Source organism: Entelurus aequoreus, linkage group LG06 (genome assembly GCF_033978785.1).
Source record: "Entelurus aequoreus isolate RoL-2023_Sb linkage group LG06, RoL_Eaeq_v1.1, whole genome shotgun sequence".
Classification (NCBI taxonomy): Eukaryota; Metazoa; Chordata; class Actinopteri; order Syngnathiformes; family Syngnathidae; genus Entelurus; species Entelurus aequoreus.
In genome coordinates, this window is record NC_084736.1 from 2,513,000 (window position 1) to 2,526,977 (window position 13,978).

The window sequence follows — 13,978 nt, forward strand, 5'->3', positions numbered from 1 at the left end:
TACAAGTACATATACATACATACATATACACATAGTGTACATATACATACATACATACATACATATACACATAGTGTACATATACATACATACATATACACATACTGTACATATACAAGTACATATACATACATACATATACACATAGTGTACATATACATACATACATATACACATACTGTACATATACAAGTACATATACATACATACATATACACATAGTGTACATATACATACATACATATACACATACTGTACATATACAAGTACATATACATACATACATATACACATAGTGTACATATACATACATACATACATACATACATATACACATACTGTACATATACATACATACATATACACATACTGTACATATACATACATACATACATATACACATAGTATACATAAACAAGATTTGGGGATCCCCCAATAATAGGTAGCGTAGTAGGCCAAGTATTCATTAAAAACAAAGCACAGGGCTTCTATATTTAATATGTTTTGGCTACTGTAACATTACATAGAGTGTAAAGAGTAACAGGAAAATGAGACACTGTACTTTCAGCAAGTGATTAGTGGTACGCACACCACACGTTGAGAAGCACTGGGTGAGGTGAAGCAGGTTGGTCTTACCTAGAAAGGTAGTGGAGATGTACTCTGACACCTGGTTCCCTGAGCGACTCATCTCTGACAAGTGGGACAGCTCTCTGTTCAGCATCCTCTTGAACTGTGGGACCAACAAACATTGCCTTTAGAGTCGGGTGTTGTTGATGCAAATGTACATGTTCAGCATCCTCTTGAACTGTGGGACCAACAAACATTGCCTTTACAGTCGGGTGTTGTTGATGCAAATGTACATGTTCAGCATCCTCTTGAACTGTGGGACCAACAAACATTGCCTTTAGAGTCGGGTGTTGTTGATTGAAATGTACATGTTCAGCATCCTCTTGAACTGTGGGACCAACAAACATTGCCTTTAGAGTTGTTGATGCAAATGTACATGTCAGCTTCATCCCTGAGCTCACAAGGAGCCCACCACAACAGAAGCCATGTTCATATTCACTCTTTTATTGTTCATAGTTAATATTGTAATTCCCACTTTCTTTATTTTTATGTACATTTTGGGTGTCCCATTCAGTAAAAAGTTTGAAGTCTATTTGTGTGTTTTGCTTTTTTCTTAGAATGTATTTTGGGCAACAGTCAATACAGTCTACAGTCAATAAAGTCTACAGTCAATACAGTCTACAGTCAGTACAGTCTACAGTCAATACAGTCTACAGTCAATAAAGTCTACAGTCAATACAGTCTACAGTCAATAAAGTCTACAGTCAATACAGTCTACAGTCAGTACAGTCTACAGTCAATACAGTCTACAGTCAATAAAGTCTACAGTCAATACAGTCTACAGTCAATACAGTCTACAGTCAATAAAGTCTACAGTCAATACAGTCTACAGTCAGTACAGTCTACAGTCAATACAGTCTACAGTCAATACAGTCTACAGTCAATAAAGTCTACAGTCAGTACAGTCTACAGTCAATACAGTCTACAGTCAATAAAGTCTACAGTCAATAAAGTCTACAGTCAATAAAGTCTACAGTCAATACAGTCTACAGTCAATAAAGTCTACAGTCAATACAGTCTACAGTCAATACAGTCTACAGTCAATAAAGTCTACAGTCAATACAGTCTACAGTCAGTACAGTCTACAGTCAATACAGTCTACAGTCAATACAGTCTACAGTCAATAAAGTCTACAGTCAGTACAGTCTACAGTCAATACAGTCTACAGTCAATAAAGTCTACAGTCAATAAAGTCTACAGTCAATAAAGTCTACAGTCAATACAGTCTACAGTCAATAAAGTCTACAGTCAATACAGTCTACAGTCAATACAGTCTACAGTCAATAAAGTCTACAGTCAATACAGTCTACAGTCAGTACAGTCTACAGTCAATACAGTCTACAGTCAATACAGTCTACAGTCAATACAGTCTACAGTCAATAAAGTCTACAGTCAATACAGTCTACAGTCAATACAGTCTACAGTCAATAAAGTCTACAGTCAGTACAGTCTACAGTCAGTACAGTCTACAGTCAATACAGTCTACAGTCAATACAGTCTACAGTCAATACAGTCTACAGTCAATACAGTCTACAGTCAATACAGTCTACAGTCAATACAGTCTACAGTCAGTACAGTCTACAGTCAATACAGTCTACAGTCAGTACAGTCTACAGTCAATACAAGACGCCTGACTCACATTTAAAGCAGTGACAGCACATCCTGCCATTGACAAGGGTTCACTTTTTTTTACACTTGAGTGCAGTTTGACAGTGTTACAATTAAAGTAGTCCCTCCAGGATTTTGCCGGCTTTTTTAGTGATTGATGCGGCCTAAACTATCTGAATTCACCGCAGCTTTTGACCAAAGTTAAAATGTTGTGAGGTTTATATTTTTTCAGCAGCATTGAATGAACTTATAATGAACTTATAATGAACTCATAATGAACTTATAATGAACTCATAATGAACTTATAATGAACTTATAATGAACTCATAATTCCACCAATTTGTTATCAACGTTGAAGACGTTCCTTGTAAACCTCACCTCAAAAAGCAAGAAAAGTAATACTCTATTGCTTTTGGACTCCTTTTGCAGCACACAGACTTGAACACTAGATGGCAGTAACATGACTGTTTTAATTCATTATTACTAATAATTCATTAGAATTCCAGAAAGAAACCCAACAAAAGACTTCCTTGTTGTCTGCTGTCGTCCACAAATTGCAGGCATTGTTTGTGTTTTTTTCATGCTTGACATTGTTTCAACACATGTACCTGGCACCTTGGAACTGTTGAGAGTGATCTATTCAGGTCATTTTTGTTGGTAAGTGAGAGATTATTATCACACTTCAACATCTCTAACATGTAAATGCTGTCAGCATTGCAAATAAAAATGTGTTCTTAATTGTCTCACCCTCGATGAATAAATGTTAAATAAATATATAAACGTGTTTATATACTACATTACCCAGAGGGCTTAGCGCTGTAGACAGGAAAAGGAAGTAGGTCTGAGCTACGTAGGAAGACGACAAAACAAAGTGAATATACACTAGCGTTCAAAAGTTTGGGGTCACATGGAAATGTCCTTATTTTTGAAGGAAAAGCACTGTACTTTTCAATGAAGATAACTTTAAACTAGTCTTAACTTGAAAGAAATACACTCTATACATTGCTAATGTGGTAAATGACTATTCTAGCTGCAAATGTCTGCTTTTTGGTGCAATATCTACATAGGTGTATAGAGGCCCATTTCCAGCAACTATCACTCCAGTGTTCTAATGGTACAATGTGTTTGCTCATTGGCTCAGAAGGCTAATTGATGATTAGAAAACCCTTGTGCAATCATGTTCACACATCTGAAAACACTTTAGCTCGTTACAGAAGCTACAAAACTGACCTTCCTTTGAGCAGATTGACTTTCTGGAGCATCACATTTGTGGGCTCAATTAAACGCTCAAAATGGCCAGAAAAAGAGAACTTTCATCTGAAACTCCACAGTCTATTCTTGTTCTTAGAAATGAAGGCTATTCCACTAAATTGTTTGGGTGACCCCAAACTTTTGAACGGTAGTGTATTGTAAGACGTTATTGTTCTTGCCAAATAGGAGTTTTGATCAGACAAGTGAAATGCGCGTTTGAACGTTGCTCAGAGACAAATGTGATTGCTGAAAATGATGCTGATTGGCCAAAACGTGCAGGTAAGTCACGGACATGAATCACACTAAGTCACAAGGCCGCGCGGAATTTGCGGGGTTTGCTTGAATTTGCGAAAAATTGGTGTAAAAGCCTAACAAATTGCTTTATTTTGTAGAATAACAATACTAATATTAGTAAAGGGTAACAATAAGACTAAATTAAAATACATTTAAAGTCCTACTGAAAGCCACTACTAGCGACCACGCAGTCTGATAGTTTATATATCAATGATGACATCTTAACATTGCAACACATGCCAATACGGCCGGGTTAACTTATAAAGTGACATTTTACATTTCCCGCTAAACTTCCGCTTGAAAAGGTCTATGTATGATGACGTATGCGCGTGAAGTCAATGGTTGAAGCGGAAGTATTGGGACACATTGAATCCAATACAAAAAAGTTCTGTTTTTAACTCAAAATTCCACAGTATTCTGGACATCTGTGTTGGTGAATCTTTTGCAATTTGTTTAATAAACAATGGAGACTGCAAAGAAGAAAGTTGTAGGTGGGATCGGTGTATTAGCGGCTGGCTGCAGCAACACAACCAAGAGGACTTTGAGGATAGCAGACGCGCTAGCCGCCGACCGCACGGATGATCGGGTGAAGTCCTTCGTCCTTCCGTCGATCGCTGGAACGCAGGTGAGCACGGGTGTTGATGAGCAGATGAGGGCTGGCATAGGTGGAGGGCTAATGTTTTTAGCATAGCTCTGTGAGGTCCTGTTGCTAAGTTAGCTTCAATGGCGTCGTTAGCAACAGCATTGTTAAGCTTCGCCAGGCTGGAAAGGATTAACCGTGTAGTTACATGTCCATGGTTTAATAGTATTGTTGATCTTCTGTCTATCCTTCCAGTCAGGGGTTTATTTATTTTGTTTCTATCTGCATTTAAGCACGATGCTATCACGTTAGCTCCGTAGCTAAAGTGCTTCGCCGATGTATTGTCGTGGAGATAAAAGTCACTGTGAATGTCCATTTTGTGTTCTCCACTCTCATTTTCAAGAGGATATAGTATCCCAGGTGGTTTAAAATACAAATCCGTGATCCACAATAGAAAAAGGAGAGAGTGTGGAATCCAATGAGCCAGCTTGTACCTAAGTTACGGTCAGAGTGAAAAAAGATGCGTCCTGCACTGCACTCTAGTCCTTCACTCTCACGTTCCTCATCCACAAATCTTTCATCCTGGCTCAAATTAATGGGGTAATCGTCGCTTTCTCGGTCCGAATCTCTCTCGCTGCTGGTGTAAACAATGTGCAGATGTGAGGAGCCTTTCAACCTGTGACGTCACGCTACTTCCGCTACAGGCAAGGCTTTTTTATCAGCGAGCAAAAGTTGCGAACTTTATCGTCGATGTTCTCTACTAAATCCTTTCAGCAAAAATATGGCAATATCGCCAAATGATCAAGTATGACACATAGAATGGATCTGCTATCCCCGTTTGAATTTAAAAAAAATCATTTCAGTAGGCCTTTAAGGAGTTTACCTTCCCCCCCCCCCCTCCCCCGCAGCACAACAAGGCATTGCTTTTCTGTTTAGTTTTGCTTAGTGATCAAAGCAGCGTCCACTGAGCTGTCCCACTGACTGACTGATCCCTCACAACATAACAATCTCTTAGGCAACCTGAGCGGTTGCCGTGGCGACTCCATCCTCACCGCCAGTCACTTGAACTCGACGCGAGAGCTGCTGCTGCTCTGGGTGACATACCAAAAAGGAGGCAGGTGTCTCTGAGCGTTATCAAGGTCACCCCCCCCGCACCACCCCCCCCCCCCACCCCCCCTGCCCACCCTCATCCCCAACCTCTTTCACCTAAACGCCATGAAAAAAACACCCTCCTGCCATTGTTGTTCACCATCATTGTCATCTGGCCTCTTGCATCACACTTGTCACAAAAAGGTGCTCTGACATGCTCTTAAAGCCCCCCCCCCCCCACCCCTCCCCCCCGACTACGCTGGCACACTTCAGGCCGGCGGTGGCGCCTCACTCGCGCCTTTTGCCAATGCTGTAGCGCTGAGTCATAGCTGCCAACCGACTGGCTCCCACAGCGCCAGGACAAACAACACTTCCTCCGACGCCGACTAATGAAGCAACGCGACACACAAAACACACACCTGCCCCCCCCCCCACCCCCCCCCTGGGACCGCCGTGCAGACTCTACAAATCTATCAGAATCCTGGAAAAGTCGCTTTTTCTTGACAATGACACCTTGGAGGTAGTGGGGGGCTCACATGGACTTGTTATATCAGAATATATTAGATACTGTATATATTATATGTTATATTTATGTTGCTACTATGCTACATTACTTTATACTTTTTGTTTTCACCCTCTTTTTGTGCCCTTGTGTGCATTATCCTTTCCATCCTTTGTAAGTCAGATACTGTGTGGATCAATGATGTTTGTCTAAGTCTAATAAATACTTGCATGCATGAATAATAATGGCATAAATACTTGCATGCATGAAGAATAATGGCATAAATACTTGCATGCATGAATAATAATGGCATACATACCTGCATGCATGAATAATAATGGCATAAATACTTGCATGCATGAATAATAATGGCATAAATACTTGCATGCATGAATAATAATGGCATAAATACTTGCATGCATGAATAATAATGGCATAAATACTTGCATGCATGAATAATAATGGCATAAATACTTGCATGCATGAATAATAATGGCATAAATACCTGCATGCATGAATAATAATGGCATAAATACTTGCATACATGAATAATAATGGCATAAATACTTGCATGCATGACTAATAATGGCATAAATACTTGCATACATGAATAATAATGGCATAAATACTTGCATGCATGAATAATAATGGCATAAATACTTGCATGCATGAATAATAATGGCATAAATACTTGCATGCATGAATAATAATGGCATAAATTCTTGCATGCATGAATAATAATGGAATAAATACTTGCATGCATGAATAATAATGGCATAAATACTTGCATGCATGAATAATAATGGAATAAATACTTGCATGCATGAATAATAATGGCATAAATACTTGCATGCATGAATAATAATGGCATAAATACTTGCATGCATGAATAATAATGGCATAAATACTTGCATACATGAATAATAATGGCATAAATACTTGCATGCATGACTAATAATGGCATAAATACTTGCATGCATGAATAATAATGGAATAAATACTTGCATGCATGAATAATAATGGCATAAATACTTGCATGCATGAATAATAATGGCATAAATACTTGCATACATGAATAATAATGGCATAAATACTTGCATGCATGAATAATAATGGCATAAATACTTGCATACATGAATAATAATGGCATAAATACTTGCATGCATGAATAATAATGGCATAAATACTTGCATACATGAATAATAATGGCATAAATACTTGCATGCATGAATAATAATGGCATAAACCCCCCCTGGCTCACACTCCTAAACAATAACAATGAGGCCAGCAATCCAAGATGGCCGCCACAAGGCCCGGTTTGCCCTCTGCAAGCCTTTACCTGGTCCCACCAGCCGATGAGCCAAGGTCTGGAGCAGGTCTCGCAGAACAGGTCCACCAAGGGGGTCCGACGCTGCGCCGTGGTCCCGCCCGCCTCCCGGACCCCTCCGGCCGCCTCGCCAAGGTCCAGCTCTGCCCCCGCCCTCCCCTGCAGAGGGCTGTAGCTGGAGGAGCGGGGCAGCCGGTAGCCGCCCGGCACGGGTGAGGGGCATGGGGACGGCGCGGGGTCAATGGCTTCCACCACGCCCATGCTGAGGGCGACTGGGGGCTTGGGCTGGTGGCACAGGCAGGCGGCGCGGTAGTGTAGCGGGGTGGGGGCACTGCAGGCGCCCCATTGGCATGAGGGTGTCGTCAGGGTGAGGCCGGGGCAGACTCTCCCGGCCTACATGCGGTCCACCCGGTCAGTCCAGAGACAGCTCCAATCCAGACATGTCAACCGCCCCCGCCCCCGCCCCCAGCAGCCCCCCTGGATCCGGCAGCTGTGGAGACTACATCTCATCCCATCTGGTGGTCGGGCCCACGGACACCTCAGGGTGGAGGTAAACAGAGAGGGGCTGTCTGAAGGGCACGGCGAGGAAGACCAGGGCAGGATGGCAATCAGCGAATTAGAGGACGGCTGCGGGAAGGACGGCGGCACCCCAAGATGACCCGGGCTTCAAAGAATGGCGGCAGAGGCAACATAGGGGGTGTCAGAAGGATGGCAGCACCCAAAGAGGACCCGGGCTTCAAAGAATGGCAACATAGGGGGTGTCAGAAGGACGGCGGCACCCCAAGAGGACCCGGGCATCAAAGAATGGCGGCAGAGGCAACATAGACAGGAAGAAAAGAGTTCCTTGCTGGCAAACAGGCTCCGTCTCCCTGCATGGACCGCCCCTCCCCCACGCCACACATCCAAAAAGGGTCCTCCTGTCGCCCGTTCTGTTTGACGCCGTCACTCCAGCCCTTAAAGGACGCCTCCGACTAATCCCGCCGCTCCTCCTCCTCCTCCGCCACTTCCTCCGTCCTCGCCTCCTTCCCAGGATGCCGTAGATGCCAGCTAATCAGCCCGCTGGCTTCTTGCTGGCTGCAGCAGTGCGCATGTGCGACGTGTGTGCGTGTGCGTGTGTGTGTGTGTGTGTGCGTGTGTGCGTGTGTGAGAGCAGGACTACAAGCGTGAGTGGGTTGAACATCCACACGGCTTCTGTTCCGCCTGTGACTTTTCTGTCCTGAACTCTGACGTGTTGACAAGACAAACAGCCGCCATTGTCTCCACACTATCAAGCGTGGCGGTGCCTGTCCCTTTAAGAAGGCGCACGCTGTCAAAACGGCCTTGCCCGCCCTCTCATTGGTCGGCGCCCAGACCACGTGGCTGGCGGTCGGAACGGCGAGCCAGTGGCTGAGAGGCGGAGGCAGGCCTGCCGCTGCTCGATAGCAACCAAGGTTAGAGCGGAGAGACATCAGCATCAGGACCACCCATCACTCCATCATGTGCTCACAGACCCTCCCCCCGCCTCCCGTGTGAGCAGATGTACACCCATCACTCCATCATGTGATCACAGACCCTCGCCTCACAGACCCTCACCCCCGCCTCCCGTGTGAGCAGATGTACACCCATCACTCCATCATGTGATCACAGACCCTCGCCTCACAGACCCTCGCCTCACAGACCCTCGCCTCACAGACCCTCGCCTCACAGACCCTCGCCTCACAGACCCTCGCCTCACAGACCCTCGCCCCGCCTCCCGTGAGCAGACGTACACCAGCTGACATGCAGACGTAGTAAACAACAACATCCTGAAGAAACCTGACATTATTAAATGTACTGCTACATTCTTTTTGTGTTGTTTGGCATATACTGTATGTACTGTACAGTGTATTAGTGTATATACTGTACAGTGTATTAGTATATATATATTTCTGGTTTCTGTTTGTTAAAAATCCAAATAGAAAAAATTTCAAGATAATACTTTAATGGGAAATAATCAACTTTAAAAGTATATCAAACAAACTTTTAACAAAGTGATCACTGCAAACTCGTGCGTTCTTCCACTCTGCTCCCTTGCACTGGACTGTGTGCCACTTTTGTCGTAGTCTTTCGTAAAATCTGGCACTCTTCCGCCCGTCTTGAGTACCTCTCGAAAAACTCTAAAGAAACGTTGGTCCTTTTCGCGATTTGAACAGTTCGTACAGCCGAAAACAACACAAGCATAGGGAATTTGTCTTGGAGAAGGGCTAAATGGCGCTTAGTACCCATTGAGGACAGACCATGTTTGATAACTTTGGAGGTGGACAAGGACTAAATCTATCGTATAACCATTGCAACGTGTTGTTTCATTTATTATTTGTGTAAGACCACAGCTATCAATTACAGTCTGGAGGGTGATGGAAGCAGATCAGAATCATATCCATATTTAAGTGTTACTTCTTTCTAAACTCCTATAGTCATATTTTCATCAGCTAATGTCTCGTGTGGTACAAAGTGCTTGCACTCGAGTGTCCTTGAGTAGAGAGGCAGAGCGCTGTCTCTGTTGAGACTGCCATAAACATTCCTAAGATAAGGAGGACAGCAGGGGGAGACAGGAGAAGGAGGAAGTACACAGGAGTTCCGGGGTTTTGGAGAGACCGATCTGGACCGGGCTAGGGAACGCTTGGGTGCTGGGTTGGTCTCAGGTTTGTCCTCTAAGCTTTGAGAATAAACTACAAAATACCAACTATTGCCTGGTGATTGAATATAAACATCAGCTTATTGCCATGAAAAGAATCTGGGAGAGACTAACAATTTGAATTCCCCATTGGAGGAACGCTGGTCAGCGCAACAAGGGTCTGACGGGGTATTTATATGATTTCTTCAATAAGCCAGTTGTGACGTCATTAAAATCCAGGCAATGTACAGTACAGGCCAAACGTTTGGACACACCTTCTCATACAACTGATGGTCCCAACACCATTGATAAAGCAAGACATTCCACTAATCAACCCCGATGAGGCACACCTGTGAAGTGAACAGCATTCCACATGTGTTCATTCATAGTTTTGATGTGACAATCTACAATGTAAATAGTCATGAAAATAACTATACGCCTTCATCACATGCCATCAGAGTTGAGGGTGAGTCCATAAAGCAGCAGTTAACGTCTTTGTACACTTGTATGACAAAATGTCATGTTTTAAATGACATAATTTGCTTCTTTATACGCTTGCATGACATCTAGAAATAGTAGAAAGGGCGCCGCATGAAGGAACTATCCTGCTCCACTTGTACCACATAAAGGTTGGAATGTGATTTGGACCCTGAAACAAACTAATGATATTGACATTCTTTTTAATGTTAATTCTATTGACATTATTTTTAAAGTAAAGTGTCCTGACTTGAAGAGTTTTACAGAATTGTGCGGCCGGCAGACAGGGAAGAAGATGCAACAGAGTGGGGGTGAAGATACCTTGTTGGAGGCCATGTCGCTGACGGAGCGGTGGGTCTGGACGGTCTCCAGCTGGTCCAGACACCAGTCCAGCTCCTCCAGAGTCTCCCGAGCCATCTGCTGGTACGTCTCATCTGGGAGAGACACAGGAAGAGTGTCCACACACTTTCAGTTTCAGTTCATTTGCGATACAATGTAAGGCATCACATATTTCCAGTTGTTTCATCACAGCACGTCTGAAAAGGAGCAGGAAGAAGCTGAGCTTATTTAATCCTACAAAAGTGAAATAGCACAAATAACAAAAAATGGAAAATTGTACCAAAATAAATCAAAGACTCAGTACAGTAGGAAAATAAATAAAGCAATAAAAACTTTTTTTTTTATTAAAAAAATGTGTGGAAAACCCTTCCATCCATCTATTTTCTACCGATTGTCCCTTTCGGGGTCGCGGGGAGTGCTGGAGCCTATCTCAGCTGCATTTTGTTATTTTATTTATTTTTTTAATTAATGAATTTATTTTCAAAAATTAAAGTGCACAAATAATAGACAAAATGGAAAATTGTATAAAATAAATCAAAGGCTCAGTACAGTATCATATATGAAAATAAATCAAGCAAAAAAATAAAATAAAATTTAAAAAAATAAAAATAAAAGAAATGTGTGGACAACCATTATAATACATTTATTACAATGGTTGTCCACACATTTTTATATTTTTTAAATGTATTTATTTCTTTTCAAAAATGAAAGTGCACAAATAATAGACAAAAGGACCCCGAAAGGGACAAGCGGTAGAAAATGGATGTATGGATGGATGGAAAATTGTACAAAATAAATCAAAGACTCAGTAAAGTATCAAGGAAAAGTAAATAAAGCAATTACATTTTTTTTAAAAAATACATCTTTTTTTAATGTGTGGAAAACCATTATAATAAATGTATTATAATGGATGTCCACATACTTGTTTATTTTTTTTAAATAAAAAAATGAAAAAAATAATAAAAGAAATGTGTGGACAACCATTGTAATACATTTATTACAATGGTTGTCCACACATTTTTGTATTTTTTAAATTTATTTATTTATTTTCAAAAATGAAAAAGCACAAATAATAGACAAAAGGACCCTGAAAGGGACAAGCGGTAGAAAATGGATGGATGGATGGATGGATGGAAAATTGTACAAAATAAATCAAAGACTCAGTAAAGTATCAAGGAAAAGTAAATAAAGCAATTACATTTTTTCTTTTAAATACATCTTCTTTTTTTAATGTGTGGAAAACCATTATAATAAAAGTATTATAATGGATGTCCACATACTTGTTTTTTTTTTTTTAATTAAAAAATGAAAAAAATAATAAAAAAATGTGTGGACAACCATAACAATTTATAACCATAACAGCTTATTTAATCCTACTCCTTTTCATATCATAGCAGTTTATGCAACAGAACAGTGAATACATAAATAATACATAAATAAATGTACTATAAGTAAATAAACAAATACACAATCATTATGTCTTTTTTTGAAAGGTTTATTTTTATTTATGATAATTGTTCTTCTTTCCACTTTGTGAACACTTGAACAGTTTTTTAAAGTGAATCAATATTGCTGCTTTGTTTGATGTCTTTGCTTAATCCATTCCATCATTTCATTCCACATACATATTCCACATACATATTCCACATACAGATTTACTAAAGTGTTCATTTGATCTGGCCCGCAAACACCTGGAAATGATGTGTCAATAAAGTACTTCACATTTTCTCACTAAATGTAATTGCTTTTTTTCATTTTGACAGAAAAAATATATGTACTGCTTGAAATTGCATACCTTTTAAACTTAAATAGTATCCAATATTGCAACAAATATTACAGTATATTATCAAACTTTCCAAACATGTTTTTGTCTAAATAAAAAGACTTAACTTTACAGCAAACTACCCATCAAATTCATCAAAATGACAATAAATGTTACGTTGTTCTTTACAGCAAATTACTATAAATGAATAAAAACTACTACTGTTTTTTGTCTGTTGACTGAGCTGCCAGATTTTGACTGGTTGTTGTTTTTAACGGTCTATTACTGAATTATAAAAAATCCGGGGATTTTTTTTACAATTGTTGAGGTAGAGCACACAATTCCTTGCAGGTGTTTCGAGTTAATTGGATGATTCAAGTGATTAGTTAAATAGCCTGCTAGTATACTTTTTCATGATATTCTAATATGTTGAGATAGGATATTTGATATTTGTATGCCATAATCAGCGATATTAAAACGACAAAAGGCTTGCAATATTTCAGATGATGTGTAATGAATCCAGAATGTATAACATTTTCATGTTTTTAGTTGCATTATAGAAAATAAAGGACTTTATCACAATATTCTAATTTTCTGACACAGTGCTGTAGAGTAATGCTGCCTGAGGCTCAGCCAATCAGTGGCCACGATACTGAACACAGCACTCTGATTGGTTTGGTATCTTTTAGTGACAAATACGATTGTAATATTGATATATTTTGTTTATTCAGCCATTTTTTTGGCAAAAAAATTTCTAAAAATTGTATAATATGCTTTTAAAAAATGTAAAAATATGACAAAAATGTGGTGAAGTGGCAATATTTGAAGCATGATGATACTGTACATGTCAACAAATAGAGTACAGTGCAAAGAAACTAAATGCTTTACGCGTGTGTGTGTGTGTGTGTGTGTGTGTGTGTGTGTGTGTGTGTGTGTGTGTGTGTGTGTGTGTGTGTGTGTGTTGTGTGTGTGTGAGGGGGGGGGGCCTACCAGAGAGGGTAGCTTGAGGAACAGTCGGCTGACTTGTCACTGGTGACCTCCTGTGGACAAAAGAGTCATTACAACAGCAGCAGTTGACCGCACTCTGCTGCCCCCTGCTGGGCTTTGACACACATGGAAGTGCAACAGAAGGCATTGATGGGATGAATGAACCCCCCCCCCCCCCCCCCCCCCCACCATGTGTGGCGGCTCAAATGCTTTGTGCTGTCAAAATACATACAGGAAAAACTTAATGAAACAAAAATGAAGGCAAAAAGTGTCGTTAAATAAAAAGCAAGGCCAGCAACACTCGTGTCTTCTAATCATTTGAATAGAAAGTGTGCAGGCGCTACCAAACCCAGAGCGCTTACCACCATGTCCTCATCAGCGTGCAGGAAGTGATGCCCTTAAATAGTCCCAGCTGTGCTCAATCAATTGATGTCATAAATCAACTACAACTTCAAAAATGAAAGAGCACAAATAATAGACAAAATGGAAAATTGTACGAAATA

The 13,978-nt window shown here is 40.7% G+C and overlaps 1 protein-coding gene across 3 annotated transcripts in view; it reads right to left on the reverse strand.

Annotated features, from left to right (window-relative positions):
* pde4a (phosphodiesterase 4A, cAMP-specific) overlaps nucleotides 1-13,978 on the reverse strand; it is a 174,142-nt gene that overhangs the window by 28,863 nt on the left and 131,301 nt on the right. For 2 of the 3 annotated variants that reach the window (XM_062049831.1, XM_062049832.1), the window contains exons 5-7: nucleotides 13,479-13,528; nucleotides 10,709-10,821; nucleotides 637-730 (exon numbers count right to left, since the gene is read on the reverse strand). In XM_062049831.1, the coding sequence (XP_061905815.1) occupies nucleotides 637-730; nucleotides 10,709-10,821; nucleotides 13,479-13,528 (257 nt within the window). Of the gene's footprint in view, nucleotides 1-636; nucleotides 731-7,290; nucleotides 8,197-10,708; nucleotides 10,822-13,478; nucleotides 13,529-13,978 lie in introns of those variants that run through there. The other variant, XM_062049833.1, reaches the window with a different exon arrangement.